General features: G+C 46.0%; 2 protein-coding genes across 5 annotated transcripts in view; both read right to left on the bottom strand.

The window, feature by feature from the left end:
- The window catches only part of MAP3K3 (mitogen-activated protein kinase kinase kinase 3), a 63,452-nt gene extending 59,983 nt beyond the window's left edge, over positions 1–3,469 (bottom strand). For 3 of the 4 annotated variants that reach the window (XM_060081347.1, XM_060081350.1, XM_060081351.1), the window contains exon 1: positions 3,110–3,469. In XM_060081347.1, coding sequence (XP_059937330.1) covers positions 3,110–3,113 — 4 coding nt within the window. In that variant the 5' untranslated portion in view covers positions 3,114–3,469. Of the gene's footprint in view, positions 1–2,469; positions 2,525–3,109 lie in introns of those variants that run through there. The other variant, XM_060081348.1, reaches the window with a different exon arrangement.
- Positions 3,470–10,668: 7,199 nt separating this feature from the next.
- On the bottom strand, positions 10,669–15,473 carry LOC132478405 (translational activator of cytochrome c oxidase 1). The gene is made up of 5 exons (XM_060081569.1): positions 14,976–15,473; positions 14,565–14,671; positions 13,065–13,192; positions 12,364–12,541; positions 10,669–12,032 (listed from the first exon to the last, which is right to left on the bottom strand). The coding sequence occupies exons 1-5, from the start codon at positions 15,253–15,255 to the stop codon at positions 11,832–11,834; spliced, it is 894 nt and encodes a 297-aa protein (XP_059937552.1). The 5' UTR covers positions 15,256–15,473; the 3' UTR covers positions 10,669–11,831.
- Positions 15,474–22,443: the final 6,970 nt, after the last annotated feature.

Raw genomic sequence — 22,443 nt, 5'->3', positions numbered from 1 at the left:
TTGAGATTGGTCTAATTGGGAGCTCCCAACAGCCTTGAAACCCTAGAGACACACAAGGCATCTGTGAATCACAATGATTCTGACTTCAAACCAAGTTATCAAACCAGAACCACAACATCCTAAATTCTATACTCAGTTCACGATCGTTTCCAGTAACATTTCCAAGTTGTTGCATATTTTTCAGTAATACTTCCCACTAAATTTTAGATTGCATTTACAGAGTCCAAATAAACACTAGTAAATTAATCTTAGGTGTTATTAACAGCATTTGCCATTATAATTACTAAAACTAGGAGAGAATTTTGGTGTGACCAAGAAAAAATGACCAGTCAAGCCCCAATTTTTTTTATAACCACATAGTATCAAAGCCAAAAAAAAAGACTATTTCCTATTATTTACAAGGATAAGTGTAATTTCCACTAGAAATTTACTGGGGCTAACAGCCAATACAAAATCTGACCTGTTTTCATTACCAACCCAAGTTGTCAAACAAGCTTGAGTCTGGGACTTAGAACAGCTCAGGAAAATATGACTATTAACCAAGGAACCTGCAGGGCAGGGACTCAAATTAGTTTTAGTCCTTTCCTCACTGGGCTGGAGTTTAACAAGTATAATAAAAATATTAATAAGTCTATGCTTCTCTCTTATTACCCCTTGAATTTATTTAGGACTGCATGCAGCAACTAAAGCATACTAAGCTGGGAATTTGATTTTTCATCATTTATATCACCAAAATGGAAACTAGTATTTAAGAGAGACTCTGTGTGTGTGTTTGTACATATATGCTTGCTGAGCCCTATACAAAGCAAACTAAAGGCCAGGTTCTAAGAGAATTCAGTATCAGCTCTAATTGCATGTCAAGGTCATCTACTAAAAGGAAACCGAGAATGGTATGAGGGGAGAGTTCTGAAGAAAGCCAGGCTGTGGTTCTTAAATCAGCTTGCCTAATATACTGCAACCACCAGGCAAGTTAATTCTCCCCTCACTGTCTCACTTTCTTCATATAAAAACTGACATGGGGACAAATGAGAAGATACTCAGTTTTTGGTCCTTTTTCCTTTGGGGCTCTGGACCCTACCTATATAGTTCCTTTCCTCCTCATCATTGTCTCTCCATATACTCACACACTTAAACTTTTTGAAAATATCTTTTTTTTTTTTTTTTTTTTTTGCGGTACGCGGGCCTCTCACTGTTGTGGCCTCTCCCGTTGCGGAGCACAGGCTCCGGACGCACAGGCTCACGGGCCCAGCCGCTCCACGGCATGTGGGATCCTCCCGGACCGGGGCACAAACCCGCATCCCCTGCATCAGCAGGCGGACTCTCAACCACTGCGCCACCAGGGAAGCCCTTGAAAATATCTTGAAATGTGAACACAGGCTGACATCTATTTTATTGTTAGGCATGCAATGTAGTCAACGCATCTGGACACTCTGATTTAGCAGTTGAGAAAGTGGGGAGCAGGAGGTCTGCATACCCTCAAGTATTTCACACTCCCCTTTGGGACTTAAGACTGTCCCCGCAGGACAAAAAGGAAAGACTTAGAAAGATTATCGCAAGTGTAGGCTCACAAATCAATTCAAAGATTTAGTTCAATCATCAAATTCCAGAACACAAAATAAATGTGTGAAACCTGGGGAGGACAAGAAGAATTATGTGCCCCATTTATGGTAAATGTTCAATGAGTATTTGGTGAATTATGTATTTAAATATCAGGCCTCACTGGGTTCCTTTTCTGCTTACTGTCACAGACTTTTCCCAGAAAAGCAAGCACTTCTGAAGTAAAGCATGGGAAGGAAACAGTAAGCCCAACAAATGAACAAACACATCTCTTACTGTATGAGGGGCAGTATGGAACAGAACAAGGTAATTCATTCAAAGCCAGAGTGTAAAGATGGGCTGCAAAAGAATATCTGCCCCATGTGACACAGCAAACCTCCTACAGAAACGACTTGACCTTGCTATAGGGCAAAGCAAACATTAATGTTCCCTCTTCACAGATGCAATCAATGGCTGTGCAAATGATCTTTTTACTGACATTTACCCCTTGATTATTTATGACAATACCAAATACCTTGCAAAACTTGCCATTGCAAACAACAGTATCAAAATAACTGATCCAACAAGAGAAGCAAAGTACATCTAAAATGTTATTTGCTACTTAATCTAGTCCAACAGTCATTTGGTAAATTACCAAAAAGGACATGAAATATAATTCAGTTCAAATGCTGCGTGTGGAAGACATTAAAAGCTTTCCTTAGATTACATCTTCACAACAGAAATTGCAAATATCGATTAAAAAGGAAATGATTTCATAGAGATTCTTTTGTGTAGTGAATGTTTCTCTCTTTCAAAAGTTACATAATTTCAGGGATACAGCTAGATTAAAATAATGGATGTAAAACACTGCAACAAGATTTTTCGAAAGGTAGGATGTGTATTATAACTGGCAGCCCGCGACCAGTTCCTAACCTCCAGCAATCTGCGTGCAGCTCGCATTTCTCAACCGCGCGGTTGATAACAGTGATTGCCGTTTTAATCACCTCCCAACCTATCTCCCTGCACGCCCTCCCCCCTGCGCTGGGGCGCGCACAGGGCTCGAGAGCAAGCCCCGGGAACTCTCACAGGCCAGCCTGTGTGAGCAAAGGGAAGGAAATGACACAGGCAGGAAAAAAAAGCAAATCAAGGAAAAGACACAACAGCAGCTGGGCCTGCACCAGCCTCCAGCCCGGGCCCCACACTGCGCTCGCGCTCCCCCGCCCTCCGGCTCGCGGTCCGGCTCGCTCGGCCCGGAGCGGGCTGCCCCGCCAAGCATGGGCCCTCGACCCGCCGCCGCTTCCTTGGGATGCGCCGGCCGCGCGGCCCGGAAGGAGGCTGCCGAGTGGGCTCCGTCGGCCAGGACCGCCCCGGCGGGCCGAGAACTCAGAACCCCCGCCCGGGCCGCGGAGCCACTAAGCCGCGAGCAGGGCGGGCGGGCGCCGGCGGTCCGCAGCCCCGGCCCGGCTGGCTGTCCATGCCTGTCAGGCGGCGGCCCAGGGTCCTCCTCCCCTCAGTCCGGGGCGGGGCAACGCGAAGCAGCGCGGGCACAGGCCGGGGCGGTGGCGACACTCACCCATGGTGGCGATGGCGGCGGCGGCGTCTTGGGCCCGAGTGTCACCTCCGCAGCCGGGGCTGCATGCCGGGGGCCCGGGCGGCGGGGACGGCAGCGGGCCTGGCTCCGCGCAGGGGGCGCGGGCTGCGCTCAGGGCCCCCGCCGCCTCCCCAGGCTCCGGCTCCGGCTCCGCCCGCAGCCGGGCGCTGTGGCATGGGCAGGGTGGCCCGCTACATCCCCGGCGCTCCTCGGCTCGGCCCAGCCCGGCCTCGGCGGCGCCGCTCGGCCCGCCCGACCGCCAGTCCCTCAGCCCCGCAGTCGCTCGGTCCGGCCGCCGTTCTCCACCTCAGGAACGCTCCGAAAAACAAACCGCTGGTCGCGCAGCTCGCCCCCTTGTCTGTCACTCACCCCAGCGCCCGCCAATCCTAGGCAGCCGCTGGACCTTGGTACCACCCCCCCACTCACTTCACCAGCCAATACCAAGGAGGAAGTCGCTGCCCCCGCCACCCCGCCGCCCCCCCGCCGGCTCTCCCTCCAACATCCTAACTCTCAGCCGCCAGCTAATCATCAGCACCACTTGATGAACCAATCCCGCCTACTCTCAGAATGCCAATAGGCGAAGCCAAGGCAGTTTCCGAGGGCTGTCTACCGCCTGCCAATCATTGAAACAGCGCCCGGTTCACTCCACTGCTAGCCAATCACATAGAGGGCTCTGAGCACCCTCCTCTGCGCATCCCTCGCAGGCTTGCCCTCCCTCTCTCCCTGGGAGGTGTGGGTCGCTCCAATCACAGCTCGCGCTTGAGGCTCCGCCCACATTCCCACCTCCCGTCAGTCACCCAAGGCTCGGCGGGCGCGCGGGCTGGCGCGGTTCCCCGCCGGCTACTTTGGGGCTGGAGTTTGGGAAGGCGGCTGGAGGGGCCCCTTGGCCTCCCGCCCTCCCGGCTCTTGGCGGTCTCTGAGGCTGAGGTCCTGCCCCTCCCTGTGCCCACACCGGGCGCGTAATAAGCGGGGAGGATTCTGGCTCTGAGCGCTTCCCGGCGTGTGGCCACCTCTGCCGCCGGATCCCCAGGCAAGTCCTCCGGTCCAGACGCTGCGCTTGCCGGGAGGCAGAAGCGGCTTACCACTGCCCGCCTTTTCCTGGGTCTCACACCTCCAGGGCCACACTCTCCAAGTGGCTGGGGTAGTGCCGGAAAGTGAGTCCTAGGAATCTGCTGGCCAGGGCCGAAACCATTAAGTGCAAAGCCAGAGAGGTTCTTTCGGGAAGAAAACTTTTTTTTTTTTCCCCTGGTCATAAAAGCAATACAAGCTCTTTGTATTAAAATTGAAAAAAATAAAAATAAAACTTCCACCCCAGAGATAATTTTATCTTTCCTACCTAAATATACAACGTTTGATAAAAACAGCTTCACATTGTTTTGTAGTGTGCTTACATTTTATCCTAAGTGTTTTCCGGGGCCACTGAATATTGTTCCAAAACAATTGTACTGGCAGCATGATATTTCAAAATAGAGATGACCATAATTAATTTTCCCAACCCCCATTGTTCAACATGTTATACACCCAGATCTTCAGATTCCAAGTCCTCCACAATCCGGGTTCCCTTCCTCTGGCCTCTGTTCTCCTGTAATATAAATCAGACGCCAGAATCATCTTCCTCTTGTTTTCAACTGTCAACTAAGAACCTTTAGTGGTGGCTTTGCCTTGGTATCAAATCTCTTAAGAATTACCTTAGATTTCTCTCTTCTTTCTTTACACGCCCCCCACCATTCAATCAGGCCCCTTGTCTGTTATTTTTTTCCTCCAACAAGCTTTTAAGTCTGTCATTTTCCCACTTGAGTAGATCCCTACCCAGTTTATTGTAGTTCCTTAACTATAATAACTTCTCTTTTCTGGGAAGGGGAGGTAAAGCAGAGAGAACTAATATTTATCAGTCATTTTCTATGTGCCAGGCACATCCTCAATCTTTTCAGTAACTTTGAGGTAAGTAGTAGTACTGGTGTTTGAATGATGAAGGTGAAGCTCAGAGAAGGTTAAGTATCATGTCCAAGTGGTAAAGCCAGGATCCACATCAGGGCTTTCTGACACCCAAAGGCCATGCTCTTGCACATTTCTCAACTGTTTTTTTCATTATCACCCCCCAAGGAGAAAATTTTTAATTACTTAAATTTAAATTCTCCCTAATGTGAGAAATTAAATATTAAGGGATAAGATTTTGTCAGGTAGGGCTGAGCTTTGAAGCCCATATACCATCATATTATCGAAGATTTTTTTCACCTCTTAAGAATCATTTTTCGTCCTGTTGGGGATATCACCCTGTTAAGAATGTGTGTAATAGGCCAGTGCTGGAGGTCACAATCTGCCAATCTGAGGCTCAGATCTGACCCTTAATTTTATTGAGCTGTGAAATAAATATTAAAAATAAAAGACATTTATGACAATGGAAATGTAGGACCCACTCCTAGATTTAGGAATACTTGCCTGTATTCAAAGGTCCACTCAGCAGCTTCTCTTGGAATGTCTAAAACACCACTCCAATTTAATGTGTTTTACACTGAACTCTTGATTCTTTCCCCCCTCCCCCCACAAACCTTGCTCCTCTGTTTTCCCAACTGTTAAAATACAAACCTAGGAGGCGTCTTCCTTGATTTCACTCTTTCCCTAACATCCCTATATCCAGTCATCCAGCAAGTCTTTTCAGCTCTCCTTTCAAAATGTATCTGAATCCAACTACTTCTCACCACTTCCACCCTAGTGCAAGCCACCACCCTCTCTACTGTATAACTGCCCTAGCCTCCTAACTGGTTTCCCTGTTTCCTCTGTGGCCACCCAGCAAATGATTCTCCACACAGAAGCCAGAGTGATCCTTGTAAAATGTAATTCAGATCATGTCACTCCCCTGCGCTCAACCCTCTAATGGCTTCCCACCACACTTAGAATAGAATCTTCCAGGCCCAACAGGAGCTGGCTCCAGCCATCCTCTCCTACCTCAACTCTCCTGCTCCCTCAATCGCTCCAGCCACACTGGCATTCTCACCATACTTTGAACCTACCAAGCTCAGGACATTTGCACTTGCCATTTGTTCTGCCTAGAATGCTCTTCCCTAAGATGTTCCCACAGCTAATTCTTGCATTTCATTCAGGTCTCTGCTTAGATATCAACTATTAAGAGTGCCTAACACACCATCCAAAATAGCCCCTCTCCCCTCCATCATTCTGTATTTCCATATTCTGCCTTATTTTTCTTCATAGTGCCTGAAATTATATACTTATTATCTTTCTTCCAACTATAATGAATATAAGCCGGGTAGGAAGAGGGATTTTGTCCTGTTCACTGCGCTATCACCAGCACTTTGAACAGTGCCTCGTACACAGTAGCACATGCAATACAACTACATTAAGTCTTTAGCTGAAAAGAGCCTTCTGATTTTTCTTCTACTTTCCTACCAACTGCTTTCTTTGAGGGCTTCATTTCTGTTGCCAGCTGCTTAACCAGCCATCTCAGACATTCCCATGCTGCATTTACCATACTGGGCTTTCTTCTGAACTTCAGAGGCATCACCCATTGAGTATCCCACAGGCACCTCAAATTCTACAGGTCCAAATTGAACTGATCATTTTCCTCCATAGTTCTCTATATCCTCTCTCCATCTTCAGTTCCCCAGGTTGGATGCTTTTGAGTTATCTAACTTGGAGAGCTCTTCCTCTCCATTTCCCTTCCCCCACAGCTAATCTTGACCATGTCTCCAATCTGTCCGCTCCTCTCCCAGCCCCAACTCCACCATCCTAGTTCAAACCCCCAAAATCTCTCACTTGGATTACTTAGTTTAACAGCCTCTCAAGATCACTCCCATCACAGGGTGATCCTTTAAAACGGATACCTGATCCTGTCACGCTCTGCTTAAGAACTTTAGGGCTTCCCTCGTGGCGCAGTGGTTGAGAGTCCGCCTGCCGATGCAGGGGACGCAGGTTTGTGCCCCGGTCCGGGAGGATCCCACATGCCGCAGAGCAGCTGAGCCCGTGAGCCATGGCCGCTGAGCCTGCGCGTCTGGAGCCTGTGCTCCGCAACGGGAGAGGCCACAACAGTGAGAGGCCCGCGTACAGCAAAAAAAACCAAAAAAACAATTATTTGTTGAATAAATAAGTGAACTTCAAATGGGTATGTTAGTAATTGAATGTAATTTCCACAAGTGTGCCCTTTTAGCTATGTACTTTATCTACTCTATGCTGTCTCTCTCCTCACTCTTCATTTTCCCCATGTGAAGCCTCCCAACTGGGCCAGGCCTTCTCAAGTCTATTCCCCTAGTTTTACACTGAGTAGATGCTCCTGGTTAAGCACGTGAGCCACTCCTGACCCCAAGACTCATTAGGCAGCCAATCACACACCAGCTGCACATTTTCCTTTTTTCTTCCAAGAGCATAGGACACGTGACAGGGAACAATAAATACAAATGAATAAATTTCCTTAAGGGATAGCTCAATGAATTTGGTGTAAAAAAGAAAACAAACCAAAAAACCTATCACCTAATTTGATGAAAATTCTTTTAATTCAGAGGTATAGTGGAATATATTCAGATTACCAGTTCAACCAGTTAGTTTACCTGCATTGTTAAGGAGTGATGTACACAGAAGATTTTTACATCTTCTTTACATTTTTATATATTGACATTTACTTCTAAAGAAAAATTGCTTTTCGTTTTGAAATTCCACTTCTATAAATTTATCCTAAAGAATACTTTGCAAGAGAGCAAAGGTAAAGAATGTTCATCGTAGCATCTTCCGTAAGATAGACAACCCAAATGTCCATTGATAGAGACTAGTTAAATAAACTATGGCACATTAATTAATACAATAAAATACTATGTAGCTACTAAAAAGAATGAAGCAGACGTCTCCATTCTAATACCAAAAGGAATCCAGGATATATCTGGGGGGAGGGGGCGCAGGAGACAGGTTATAAAGCAGATATATATAGGGTGATCACATTTCAGTTTTTAAAAAAGTTCTTTCACACTTAGTGGGAAAAAAGGCCAACATACACTAACACTTCCTATTGCCAGGCACTGTTTTAAGTGCTTAGCATATATTAACTTATTTAATTCTCAAAACAACCTTATGATATAGATGCTATTATCCCCATTTTATAGATGAAGAAATAAGTACAAAGAGGTTAAGTTCTTCCCCAAGGTTGCTAGCAACTGACAACAGTCAGAATTTGTTCCCCAGCAGATTGATACCAATGAGTAGAGCAGACTGTTAACGGTGGTGGTTATTTTAGGAGGTTAGGATGAGATGGGACTTTTATGTTTTTGCTGTATATTTCTATAAGGTTTGACTTTTTAAAAAACAATAAAGGTTACCTTTTTGGCACAAACCAAAGAAAGATAAAAAGAGGAAAAAGTAAGAACTTCCATCCCATTCACTGTCTGGGGATAGAATGATGAGAGAAAGTGATTTCAGTCAAGACGAGTGTAGTACCTATCAGGACACTCTCTTTTGTGAGATCTACTGGCTCATTTATTTTCTCTTCATAGAATGTCTTCAGAGGAGTCCTCAGGGATTCAAAAGTTGAGGACTCTTAGAGTGTGAAGCTTTATTGACAGCTGTGCTATATATTTCCGAGAGAGAAAAGAAGTAACTCAACCACACGACTGCATTTCCGTAGTTGGCTAGAGGCAGAGTCTTCATTGTTCCTGTCTGATTCAGCGGGGGCCCCTGGCAGAGGTGGGGCAGCCACATACCACACGAGCGCTTCTTGTAAGAGTCAAGGCTATGGACAGAGCCTGTCACTGATACTTCCATCCCACTAAAGGAAACTTGAAAATGAGCCCGAGCCAGCTCACGGCTCTAAGTGATTTTGTGTTGCTAATACAATGACCAAAGATAAGGCAAAGGCAAGCCAGGACCAGACCCTATTCTTTTTTTTTTTTTTTGTGGTACGCAGGCCTCTCACTGCCGTGGCCTCTCCCGTTGCGGAGCACAGGCTCCGGACGCGCAGGCTCAGCAGCCATGGCTCACAGGCCCAGCCGCTCCGTGGCACGTGGGATCTTCCCGGACCGGGGCACGAACCCGTGTCCCCTGCATCGGCAGGCGGACTCTCAACCACTGCGCCACCAGGGAAGCCCCAGACCCTATTCTTTTGACTTTAAGGTACACCTGAATCCCACCCTCTCACATGCTGTCTCCCTAACAGGACAATAATGTGACTAGTTTTCTTTTTAAAAAAATGCTTCCCTGATAAAAGTAAGACACGATTATTGAAAATAAAACTCAATTATAACATCACCACCCAGAGATAACCAGATTTGATATTTTGGTATACTTCCTTCTAGTCTTTTTTTAAAAGTTCATATATAAAGTATGATATATATTTTAAAATTTGGACCATACTATACATATAGTTTTGCATCTTTGTTTTTCACTTAACATTATATTGTAAACATTTTCTCTGACATAAAATATTCTTTGAAAAATAATTTCTAGTGGCAGAATAACTCATACCCTCTTTACTTAACTATTCAGTTAAATAGTTAACTATTTAACCTATATAGCTATGGGTCTCTTTACCAGATCTAGAGGCAGAGCTGGTCCAAGTAAGCTTTCATTCCTGCCTTTCCCATACTAACTGCAGGAAAGACTGCAGGGCACCACCAGGGGTCAGTGCAGAGCTGTTTAGTATGTCTTGATGCAAGAAAACTGGTTACACAGGAATTCACATTAACAAATCCTATCTATTAGATTAGAGGACTATTCACATCAGTAATCAAGTTCCCTTCTAGAGCAGGCTTCCTTAGTACAGATTTCTCAGATCAGAATGACCACATTCCTTAAATTAAATTATATTCAACATTTATAACAGACTTTGGTTTATTTTATACAGATGTAGTTCTCACCTGCTCGGTATGAGATCATCTGTGCATAAAATACTTGGTCTAACTATTTTATAGGTTTTGAAAATCAAATAAATAAAATATGAAAGTATCTTATAAGTTAGGAAGTGGCATTTAAACTTTACATTGCCCTATTTTAATGATGTGCTATTCAGATATTTAGATGAGTTATCTCCTATAAAAACTAAAGAATGCCAGGTAGTACCAAAATTATGAAATGAGGTATAACAGCATATGCTTTGGCACGGTAACAGATTATTTCATTGGTTTTCCTCCCTCTAGCCTTCACTCTCCAGCTGTTGAAGTCATCATGGAATTAATAATCGGTTTTTCCTAGAAGGTGAAGTTATCATTTATAGCCAATTGGGTTTTAGTTCTTTTCCATCCTCATTTACCTAAGAGTCCTTCAGGAAAATTACTCTGAGCTCAGAACTGGCTTAAACAACTTACAAGAAGGTGAATAATGGGATCAAAAAGCTGCTCCAGGGCTTCCCTGGTGGCACAGTGGTTGAGAGTCCACCTGCCGATGCAGGGGACACAGGTTCGTGTCCCAGTCCGGGAAGATCCCACATGCCGCGGAGCGGCTGGGCCTGTGAGCCATGGCTGCTGAGCCTGCGCGTCCGGAGCCTGTGCTCTGCAACGGGAGAGGCCACAACAGTGAGAGGCCCGTGTACCGCAAAAAAAAAAAAAAAAAAAGCCACTCCAGGCCCGACACGCTTGACGGGCTCCAGCACAGGTGGTTGGTACTCCTTGTCTCTCTAAACCCAGAGGTGACTCAGGAACAAAAGGCACCAAGGCCCCTATTTTCCACCTGGCCAGGCTTCTGACTCAGCCTTCTTTCTGCTCTTATTTCCTTCCCAGTTCCCAGTGCCCCATCATCAGCATCAGGGATGAAGAGGAGCCAGGGTTGGGCATTCTGGGGATCAAGGAGCTTTCAAAACCAGCTTGGTATAGCCCTTCCTGAGTGCAGCCCACTGACAGGTCCACTCTGAGCAATCTCAGAACACAGAGGGACCCAGGCAAAGCAGGGCCTGGAGTCCCTTATCATTGGCACTTGATCTCCTTTGGGGCTACAGCCTTAAGCTCTCTGACAGAAGAAGGGTACAGAGGCCACACAAAGAGAACAAGGATGCAGGCACAGCACCTCACATTGCCCTGGGACAGCTCTGGTAGAGAGCAATCCTGTGTCTTCCCCCTGAGGTCCTATGTCTTAGAGTGGATCTAACGCAGGGCATCAATTGAACAGCTTGTAAGTGCAGTTGCTGGTATACAGTCGGTGTTTGATCAATATTAGTTATGTGAAAGAATGACAGGTTTAAGCCATTAGACGAGCACTAGAGCACAAAGTACCTGGAGGGACCTACATTTCTATGGTCAATCAAAAAAATTAAGTCTTGGGATTGGAGTAGTGGAACTAAGCCTATAGACTCGAAAGGAAGTCAAGAGGGTCCCAGCAACTGGACACAAACCCAGGAAAACTCAAGAGTCATACAACAGCAGTGCAGCAAACCCAGATCCATCACTGTTATTATTTAAGAGCAGTTTCTAGTACATGGGCCCTCAGGGCACCTACCATCCCCACAAGGGCCAACTTCCTGAGATCAGAATCTGACCAGCTGACTGGCCTCACTCTGCATCCAGAAGGATGTGGAGGGACCCACCTGGGAGGGCGCTGGGACACCAGCAGAGCTGACGAAGAGGCTTCGCAAAAGGGCAGGGATTCCGTTGGCCACGAACTACAGGTCTTCTGCTTCCCAACCTGCGGGACCACCCACCGCCCTGACCTGCTTGAGTCTCAGAGGACGCTGCAGAAGCTTGTGCTCCAGAGTAGGCTGCTGGAGCCACGTACAGCCTGGCTACTCAATGTTGTCATAGACGTGGATCACGTCATCGTGGTTGCCGAGAGCCTGGATGAGATGGGCAGCCTGCTCCAGGTCAGGGTCAGCCAGCCGCACCTTTGTGTTGGGGATGAACTCTAGCATACAGGACACAGAACACAGGCCCAGGGAGTCCAGCTTCTTCCGCACCTGATGCAGTGAAGAGGCATCACAAATAAACTAGGAACAAAGGAAAGTCAGGAGGTAAGTAGCCAGGAGATAACAGGACAAAGCTGGACAGAAGTTTGCAAAACCTGAATGGAATTATTGTATCACTGGGTTTAAGTCTTCACGGGCAGAAACAGAGTTTTCAATGTTCTGAATCCTTCTCATCATCCTCAAGAGAGTAAGCCCTACCTGGTATTCTCTTAGTAAATGTCTGTGCAATATGTGAGCTCTTTATCTCACCTGTACCCCGGGCACAGGAAAGAAGAGACTGACAGAAGCATGCCTTAACGTGTCAATTGGGGGCCTCTCGGAAGTCCACCAAACATGAAGGCTTCATACTCACTTTAAAAATGTTCGTTTCCTCTTCATCTTCAGTTTCCTTGACATCCTCAGCTCCTGCTTCTATTGCCAGCTCCAGGGCACGCTCCAGGTTCACAGCTTTCTTCTCTTTGTCCTCCACTCCAACCACGATCACCCCCTTTTTGTCAAAGGAGTGGCGAGCTCCTTCAGCCATCATTCCCCTAGTAGGAAAGGAAATGGGCCAGAATGAACGCCTTTGGACACTCAGTCTCCACACAGCACTGCCAAGCACTCATTCCCACCCTGCCCCTGGAGTATAAACAGACACGGAGCAGCTCTCTTCCTGAGGCAAATGCAGCTACCACTGGGCAAGGGAATAATCCAAACATAACCCCAACCCTCTATTTTCTGCCCTGTCTGGAGTTTGGAGGATGCAAAGACTTGGCTCATCAATTCCTGGGCAATTAAGATTCCATTCCTGGTTGTACATTTTAAGACCTGGACCATTATACAGACAGATGGGATAATGGGACAGAGAGTTTGTTCTACACCTGATGAACAAGTCTTTTGGATCCTGCCCAGTACAGAACACATTAAGGGAGAATAAATGACCCCATTTGGATCCTGCTAAGGATGAAGTGTGTGTAAAACTTGAAACGCCACCGGGAACAACAGTACTTTCCCTGCACAGAATCGGAACCTAAAGACTCTGTACCCTTCTACTCTCCCCAGACACACACCTACCCATTCTTGTTCAGGATACGTTTGATGTCCGAGTGGCACTTGGAGCTACTGTTAGATAACGCCTCAATGAGAAGAGAAGAGCCACCAGGGCCTCGGCCCTCATACAACAAATAAGTGTCCTTGGTTTTCTGCAATAAACAACATAATCACATTTTCCGGTTTCCTAGTTCCCTCCTACATGCCAGCCCAGGCACCACAGGCACCACAAAGTTGACTCCATGGGATGGGCTCCCTGGGCTGGAGCCAGGCTGTTAAGCTTCAATTTTGTCCTCATCTCTGAGAGGAGGCCCTTGGGACCAACTTTTGAGGTAACTGGAAGTACTATCCCTTACTTGGAAGGCAGTCTGTTTCTCTTTTCCCTGAACAATCAATCTGCCATCTCCCAGCTTTGTTTTCGCCCCTCCCCAGCTGAATCCCACACCCACCCTGCCATAGCGCCTACTAAAACTCATTCTCGTACACCTTATCCCGCGTGAAACCCACCTGTGCTCCTACCCCAGGGCTGCTGAGTACTGCCACGTGAAATGGCACATCTGGGCCTTATCAAATAGCATAGCCTCAAAATTCAAACAATCAATCAAAAACTCTAATGACCAATCTCATCTGGATCTCCCACACTGCCTCTGCTCATTCTTTGCCCACGCATCCGACCTTCACCACTCTCTCCATCACCCTGCCCTGCCGTCTTCCCAGGAACTCTCAACTGATGACTTCTCCCTTCCTCTTTCACAAAGGAAATTAAGGACACCAGGTGGGGGGAAATCATCTGCCTCCACCGCCTTATCTGCACCACACCTGACAGGAGGGCAGTATGTATGATGGTTAGGCATAGGCTCTGGAGTCTGTCTGGTTCCCAGTCTGTCATTTCCTGTGTGACGTGGTCAAGTCGCCTAATCTTTCAGTGCCTCAGTTTCCATTTAAGGTTGTTCTGAGGATTCAGTGAGGTAATGCATACAAAGTTCTTATCAAAGAACTTGGCCTGGAATGAGCACTCAATAACTGTTAGCAATTAAGATGACTACTGCTTCCTCAGATCCTTCCCCCTTGTCCTAGAGAAGAGGTGTCCCCTCAGCTGGGCTTGAAGACGATTCCCACACCTAAGGCTCTACATCCCAGCCCCTCCCGCTATCACTATCAACTGCACCCTCTCTCTTTCTACTGGCTTTTCTCCTTTAAGGCATAAATATCAGAAAAGCAAACCCTTCCTCAAACTAACACCAGGGCTTTCCCCATACTGTGCCCCTTCTTTTTACCCCATCTCCTCAAAACTCAGCTCAGCAGTCCTAGGCTATACAGTTCTGTACACTGTCTAGGCATCCTATTCCTGACTGTGCTCCCATAACCAATGGCCGAGAGAAAAGTCACCGGAAGGCTCTGGGTTGAGGGTGTCAACAACATCACTACCCTTCTCTGATCATCTAAAGAGTGTGTGGTGGCCTTGCAGACACGTGCCCTGTAGGGGCTGTGATCAAAAACAAGGAAGATAAACTGAGGACACACCTCCATTTTCAGCGCTGCCTCAATTGTTGCCTTGGGCATGTGCTTGCTGCGACACATCTCTAAGATGCTGGCCAGGTTGCTATTCAACTCGGGGTTGGGGCCTCCTTCTGAGATAAAAAAGAGTAAGCAGAGACATCTCATTATGACATGAGAGAAAAAAGGGATTTCCGCCTCCTACCCCCATCAGCCAAAAGAGCGACAAGTCAGCACTTAGATCTCAGTCTGTTGAGGACACTTTATCCAGAGTTTGAATGAGATCTGGGTACGTATTTTGGAAAAGAAGTGTTCAATTCGCTCTGAATGAAAGGCCGAGGATCGGGGTGGGCCTGGCCCAACTCTAGGAGGCAAGCAAAGCCGTGGGCATAGTGAGGGCAAGTGGCTACCACCGGTGGGTGACCGTCAAGTTCTCACCTTTAACCGCTAGGCGAATGCTCAAACTGAGCTTGGAGAAGATGCGACTCCTTTCGGTGTCCTTGGGACCCTTGATGTGCCGGACTTTGGACCACTTGTTGTGCCCGGCGGGGACTTCTGCCGTGAGGTGCAGCGTCCGGCCCCCACGGGGGCTACAGCCTGGGGGCTCAGGCTGGAAGGCCGGGGGGAAGCACGGAAGAGCCATCCGGACCCCGGAGCCTCGCGCCCACAAGCACTGGGCAGCGGCCCTGCTCGAGGTGACAGCGGCCCAAGCCGCCATCGGCTCCGACCCTGGGCCAAGGTCAGCAAGAGCAGCGGCCGAGGTCAGTCCGCCGAGTCCGCCACCGAAACAAGCAGGTCCAGAGCCTGCGGCCTCCTCTACCCGTCACTGGAGAGCCAAAGGCTCAGGCCCACCCCGGGCAGCCGGAACACGAAGTACGCCGCACCTTCCCCGCGGCAGCCGAGAGTGGGTACATACAGGGGTGTAGCACACTTCCTTTTCCCGGTCCGTTCCAAAAACGCGTCCCCACCGCCCACAAAAGCCGTTCCGTCGCGTGGTACTTGCTTTTCTGTTGCTTGCAGCTGCGCAGAGCCTGGGCGGAGGTGGGGCAAGCCTGTGCTCAATCCGTCTTGGTTGCCTGGTGAGCGCCGGACTTTACTTCCCACAATGATCTAGTAGAGGTACATCTGAGTTATGAAACTGATTTTGCTTCAGAATGACTTCCCAACTCTAAGCAGGCCTAGAATGATAAATGTTTTGTTGTTGCAAAGAAATAGGTAGTTCAATCACTTCACTTTAAGGCAGGGAAATCGTCTCCCAGAGATGTGATTTATCCAATCATTTAGTCTCTCTGAACTTCCTCTTCGATATCTGTAAATAAGGATGCTCCTACTTGCTTTACCAACGTACGAGGGTTGAAAAAAGCTCTTGGAGCTTTAAAGTAATAAAATCTTATGTAAATAGCAACAGCAATCGTAGTGATGAAGTCCCTAAATGTAAGAGATGCTTGCCATCCTGGAGAGGGAGGATGATCAGAATTTCCTGGAGCCTAATTCCCCTCTGCATTTTCCCTCTGCTCTCCCAGAAGAGAAAACCGATGCCATTAGGAGAAGGTATAGAAGAAACAAAGCAGCAACTGTGAACAACTTTCCAGTGGCTCCCCAGGCTGGTGAGATTAAATCCAAAAACTTGGTGTGTTAGATAGAGAGGTTAAGTTTGTGGCTTCTGGTCTGAACTGGTGGGTTCAAACCCCGGTTGTTACACTTCCTAGTGTAACCTTGGGCAAGTTCCTTTACTTTCCTACTTTCCAGTTTTCTTACCTGTAAAATGGCCTTGCTATGATTAAATGGGATAACGGATAAAATACACAGGCGTAGGTTTTATTTTTTAGTTATTATTATGTAAGAAACTTCATAATCTCAGATCTACTCATTTTTTCTGGTCTCATGTCCTGACACTACAGTCCAGTTGGAGGGAATTATACTCACTGTACTCTGAATACAAGTTCTTTATCACCTCTCTGCCCCTATCTGCTTGGAGTGAACTTCACTGTCTCGGTGATAAAATCTTCATCATGCTTCAAGACCCAGTTCAGCTGTCCCCTCCTTGGTTAAAGCCTTCCTAAGAGTCCTTCTTTGAGTTTTTAGCTGTAACTAATAGTGCACTTATGAATTGTTAATTTATTATTTTTTATTATCGAAGCTACTTGGGCTGGGCACTCTCCTCCTTGTACTTTGCACATTATGTAGAAACACCAGATTGTTCCTACTGCTTCTCCCAATTCTTGTATTAAGCACAAACCTGTATCTTTGCTGTTCTACCTCACTTCTGGCTAATTTTTGTTCTTCCTTCAAGATTCAGCTCAGGCATCATTTCCCACCAGAGGAAAACATCTCCAAATTCTCCGTTTGGGTTCAGATGCCCTACTCTGTGTGTTCATATAACCCTTCATACATGTCTGTACCATAATACTTTTTTTTTTTTTTTTTTGTGGTACGTGGTCCTCTCACTGTTGTGGCCTCTCCCGTTGCGGAGCACAGGTTCCAGATGCGCAGGCTCAGCGGCCATGGCTCACGGGCCCAGCCACTCCATGGCATGTGGGATCTTCCCGGACCGGGGCACGAACCCGTGTCCCCTGCATCGGCAGGCAGACTCTCAACCACTGCGCCACCAGGGAAGCCCAACACTTACTTTTTAAATATAAAAATGTTTGTCTCTGCCATGATATTAAATACTTTGAGAGCAGGACTGTACTCCTGTGCCCAGTACAGCTTTTTTTTTTTAACAAAAACTTTACTCACATGTAATTTAAATATCATACAAATCACCAATTTAAAGTGTACAATGTTTTTTAGTATATTCAGATTTGTGCAGCCATCACCAAAATTTTACATTTTCATCACTCCCTAAAGAAAGTACCCATTAGCAGTTACTCCCCATTTTCCCCAGTTCCCCCAGTCCTAGGCAACCACCAATTTACTTCTGTCTCTATGGGTTTGCCTATTCTGGACATTTCATATGAATGGAATCATATAATATGTGGTTCTTTTGACTGGCTTCTTTCATTTAGCATAATGTTTTCAGGGTTCATCCATGTTGTTAACTAATGTTCCATTGCATGAATATACCACTGTTTATTTATCCATTCATCAGTTGATGGACATTTGGGTTTTTTCCACCTTTTGACCATTCTGAATAATGCCGTTATGAACGTTCACATACAGGTTTTTGCGTAGACATATTTTCATTTCTCTTGGGTATATGCCTAGGAGTGGAATTGGTGAGTCATACAGTAACTGTTTGGTCTTTTGAGGAACTGCCAGAGTGTTTTCCCAAGTTGTTGCATTGTTTACATCCCTACCAGTAATGTATGAGGGTTCCAATTTCTCCACATCCTTGCCAAAACTTGTTATCATCTCTTTTTGACTCTAGCTGTTGTCATCCTAGTGGGTATGAAGTGGTATTTCATTGTGGTTTTGTTTGTTTGTTTTTTCTCATTGTGGTTTTGATTTCTATTTCCCAAATGACTAATGATGTTGATCATCTTTTCATGTGCTTGCTAGCTATTCATATAGAGTATTACTTTTTGTAATTTAAAAATATAGCTTAGGGGCTTCCCTGGTGGCGCAGTGGTTAAGAATCCATCCGCCTTCCAATGCAGGGGAGAGGGGCTCGAGCCCTGGTCAGGGAAGATCCCACATGCCGCGGAGCAACTAAGCCCGCAAGCCACAACTACTGAGCCCGCGTGCCACAACTACTGAAGCCCACGTGCCTAGAGCCCGTGCTCCATAACAAGAGAACCCACCACAATGAGAAGCCCGCGCACTGCAATGAAGAGTAGCCCCTACTCGTGCAACTAGAGAAAGCCCACGTGCAGAAACAGACCCAACACAGCAAAAATATATATATATATTATTAAAAATAATAAAAAATAAGAATATAGCTTAATATAAATGTTACTTCAAGTAGCAAAAAGCAAATGAAGGAAATATATAATCACAAATAAGAGTAGAGGCCAAGGGCTTCCCTGGTGGCGCAGTGGTTGAGAATCTGCCTGCCAATGCAGGGGACACGGGTTTGAGCCCTGGTCTGAGGGATCCCACATGCCGTGGAGCAACTGGGCCCGTGAGCCACAACTACTGAGCCAGCGCATCTGGAGCCTGTGCTCCGCAACAAGAGAGGCCGTGACAGTGAGAGGCACGTGCACCGCGATGAGGAGTGGCCCCCGCTCGCCGCAACTAGAGAAAGCCCTCGCACAGAAACGAAGACCCAACACAGCCAAAAACAAATAAATTAATTAAAAATTTAAAAAGAGTAGAGGCCAAAACAAAGTTTGAGATAGTCCTGGTCCAATCAGCCTAAACCCACCAGGGCAAAGCTGTAGTCCAACAATGTCAGGCTATCAACTCACTGCAACAAGGCAAACTGCACACCAGAGGGATGGTGGAGTGTCTCACTAAAGGAAAAGATCGCTATTATATAATTATGGGAATGAGTGGAGGTTAGGTGAAATTTCAGTGAAACAGAGTTTGATATACTCAAAGGAATACAGAGCTATATGAAAAGAGAGTCAACATCAGCTCTGGACTGCAAAGTGGACCCAAGGTTCAGTTTCCTTGAAAACTACAATGTTAAATGTGGAAAGCTGTGTTCAGAAAGCCCTGAAGTTCTACACCTGGGTTGGAAATCAAGGCTGCTTTTCTGTCAAAGCAACTTAGATTCTCCAAGCAAGACTGTAAGGCTTCATTCTCACTGGACATAATTTCAAACAGCAAACTTCCCGACAGTCTATGATTTTATTTATTTATTTTTGGCCACACCACGTGGCATGCGGGATCTTAGTTCCTCGACCAGGGATTGAACCCTGCAGTGGAAGCTTGGACTCATCGCTGGACCACCAGGGAATTCCCAGTCTGATTTTAGAGAACAGTTTCTTAGTGAATTTTTAAAAGTCACCCAGAGAAGGGAATTATTATCTGATAAGTTGCAGTGTGTGCTTGGGAGAAATATTGTTTCCTGTTAACTTTGCACCTGGTTTTATCTGTGTCTGTTTATCTGTGATGAATGGCAGGGCAGATTTTTACTTTCTTAGTCTGAGCTAATATTCATGTCCCAAAATGAATTCACAGGTGACTGAACCATCCCTAGAGACCTGGCTGTCAAGATCATTGAAAAAAAAAAATTTTTTTTTCAGATGCTTTGGGTCTTTGTTGCTGCGCGCAGGTTTTCTCTAGTTGCTGTGAGCAGGGGCTACTCTTCGTTGCCGTGTGTGGGCTTCTCATTGCAGTGGCTTCTCTTGTTGCAGAGCACGGGTTCTAGAGCACAGGCTCAGTAGTTGTGGCACAGGGGCTTAGTTGCTTCACGGCATGTGGGATCTTCCGGGACCAGGGCTCGAACCTGTGTCCCCTGAATTGGCAGGCGGATTCTCAACCACTGTACCACCAGGGAAGTCCCTGAAATTTTTAACTTACAATGAACCTTGGATTCTAAAGACTGGCTGAAGGCATCATTCTACTAGGTTTGAACAGGTGTCGTCTAGTACTAATGGCTCTCAATGAATAGAACCACACTCGTTACTATTCCAGATACTCTTGCTAATTTGATGGCGTGGTGGAGACATTACTTTATTTCCTCTTCCTAGGCACACAGGAAAAATACATTCCTTGCAGTTAGGTTGAATGACGTGACTAAAGTGGAAGGCACTTACTAAATACTGGCTCACTGAACCAATCAAAATTTCTTTCTTCTTTTCCTTTGAAATGGCTCAACAAGAGCACAGAATGAAAATAAAAATAAACAGAGGGAGTATTCATCTAGGACTAACAGCATTTGAATAGCAGTGGGATAAAACTCCTCCATCCTATCACATTGGGGCACAGGCTTGGGAAACCAGCTTGGACTTGGAAATTCTAGTCAGCCATCAGAGCCTGATGTCCTCACCCAGGGGCCGTGGGAGTTATCATTTCTTGGTTAGCCTTCACAGCCAACAGATTACTGAATCCTGATTAGCCTGTCCCTTAAATCTCTTCAGTTGTGCCCTGCCCTCTCCTTCCCTGCTGCTCCTGCCTTAGTTGAGGCTTTTGCTTTTTCTTATGTTGACTATTTTAATACGTGAGGTGACTCGTCTCACTCCCACTCAGAGGCATGTTCTTCACTGCCTCCTAAAATGCAGAACGGAGCATGACTTCCTCTGTGTAAATTTTCCAAAGTCTCGTACAGGAGTAAGGTCTAAACTTTCTACAAAGCACAAGACCACCTGCTCCTGCTCTCCTCTCTAGACCCACTTCCCACCACTCCCAATACAAAACCCCACATCACCTTATCATTCTCTGAATAGAACCATATTCTTCTTGCCTCTATAGATTTATACATGGATGTTCTCTCTGCCTTAAATATCTTTCTTTACTCCCAGAAAACTCCAACTCAGCCTTCAAAACCCAGTTCATACACTACAAAGCTACAGTAATCAAGACAGTATGGTACTGGCACAAAAACAGAAATATAGATCAATGGAACAGGATAGAAAGCCCAGAGATAAACCCACGCACATATGGTCACCTTACTTTTGATACAGGAGGCAAGAATATACAATGGAGAAAAGACAGCCTCTTCAATCAGTGGTGCTGGGAAAACTGGACAGCTCCATGTAAAAGAATGAAATTAGAACACTCCCTAACACCATACACAAAAATAAACTCAAAATGGATTAAAGACCTAAATGTAAGGCCAGACCCTATAAAACTCTTTAGAGGAAAACGTAGGCAGAACACTCTATGACATAAATCACAGCAAGATCCTTTTTGACCCACCTCCTAGAGCAAGCGAATTAAAAACAAAAATAAACAAAAGGGACCTAATGAAACTTAAAAGCTGTTGCACAGCAAAGGAAACCATAAACAAGACGAAAAGACAACCCTCAGAATGGGAGAAAATATTTGCAAACGAAGCAACTGACAAAGGATTAATCTCCAAAATATACAGGCAGCTCATGCAGCTCAATATCAAAAAAACAAACAACCCAATCCAAAAATGGGCAGAAGACCTAAATAGACATTTCTCCAAAGAAGAGATACAGATTGCCAACAAACACATGAAAGGATGCTCAACATCATTAATCATTAGAGAAATGCAAATCAAAACTACAATGAGGTATCACCTCACACCAGTCAGAATGGCCACCATCAAAAAATCTACAAACAATAAATGCTGGAGAGGGTGTGGAGAAAAGGGAACCCCCTTGCACTGTTGGTGGGAATGTAAATTGATACAGCCACTATGGAGAACAGTATGGAGGTTCCTTACAAAACTAAAAATAGAACTACCATACGACCCAGCAATCCCACTACTGGGCATATACCCTGAGAAAACCATAATTCAAAAAGAGTCATGTACCACAATGTTCACTGCAGCTCTATTTACAATAGCCAGGACATGGAAGCAACCTAAGTGTCCATCGGCAGGTGAATGGATAAAGAAGATGTGGCACATGTATACAATGGAATGTTACTCATCCATAAAAAGAAACGAAATTGAGTTATGTGTAGTGAGGTGGATGGACCTAGAGTCTGTCATATAGAGTGAAGTAAGTCAGAAAGAGAAAAACAAATACCGTATGCTAACACATATATATGGAACCTAAAAAAGAAAAAAAAATGGTTCTGAAGAACCTAGGGGCAGGACAGGAATAAAGACGCAGATGTAGAGAATGGACTTGAGGACACAGGGAGGGGGAAGGGTAAGCTGGGACGAAGTGAGAGAGTTGCATGGACATATATATACACTACCAAAGGTAAAATAGATAGCTAGTGGGAAACAGCCGCATAGCACAGGGAGATCAGCTCAGTGCTTTGTGACGACCTAGAGGGGTGGGATAGGGAGGGAGGGAGGGAGATGCAAGAGGGAGGGGATATGGGGATATATGTATATGTATAGCTGATTCACTTTGTTATACAGCAGCAACTAACACAC

This window comes from Mesoplodon densirostris, chromosome 18 (assembly GCF_025265405.1).
Source record: "Mesoplodon densirostris isolate mMesDen1 chromosome 18, mMesDen1 primary haplotype, whole genome shotgun sequence".
In the NCBI taxonomy this organism is placed as follows: domain Eukaryota; kingdom Metazoa; phylum Chordata; class Mammalia; order Artiodactyla; family Ziphiidae; genus Mesoplodon; species Mesoplodon densirostris.
Note: the sequence above shows the minus strand (reverse complement) of the source record. Positions and strands in the feature narration are given on the sequence as shown.

What these genes read in the sequence shown, in the direction of transcription:
- LOC132478405 (XM_060081569.1), bottom strand. Translation starts at nt 15,255, where the DNA reads ATGGCGGCTTGGGCCGCTGTCACCTCGAGCAGGGCCGCTGCCCAGTGC. An exon ending in AGGCAGCGCTGAAAATGGAG is followed by an intron (nt 13,193 to 14,564) that starts GTGTGTCCTCAG and finishes TGTTTATTGCAG; the next exon opens with AAAACCAAGGACACTTATTT. An exon ending in CGTATCCTGAACAAGAATGG is followed by an intron (nt 12,542 to 13,064) that starts GTAGGTGTGTGT and finishes CTTTCCTACTAG; the next exon opens with GGGAATGATGGCTGAAGGAG.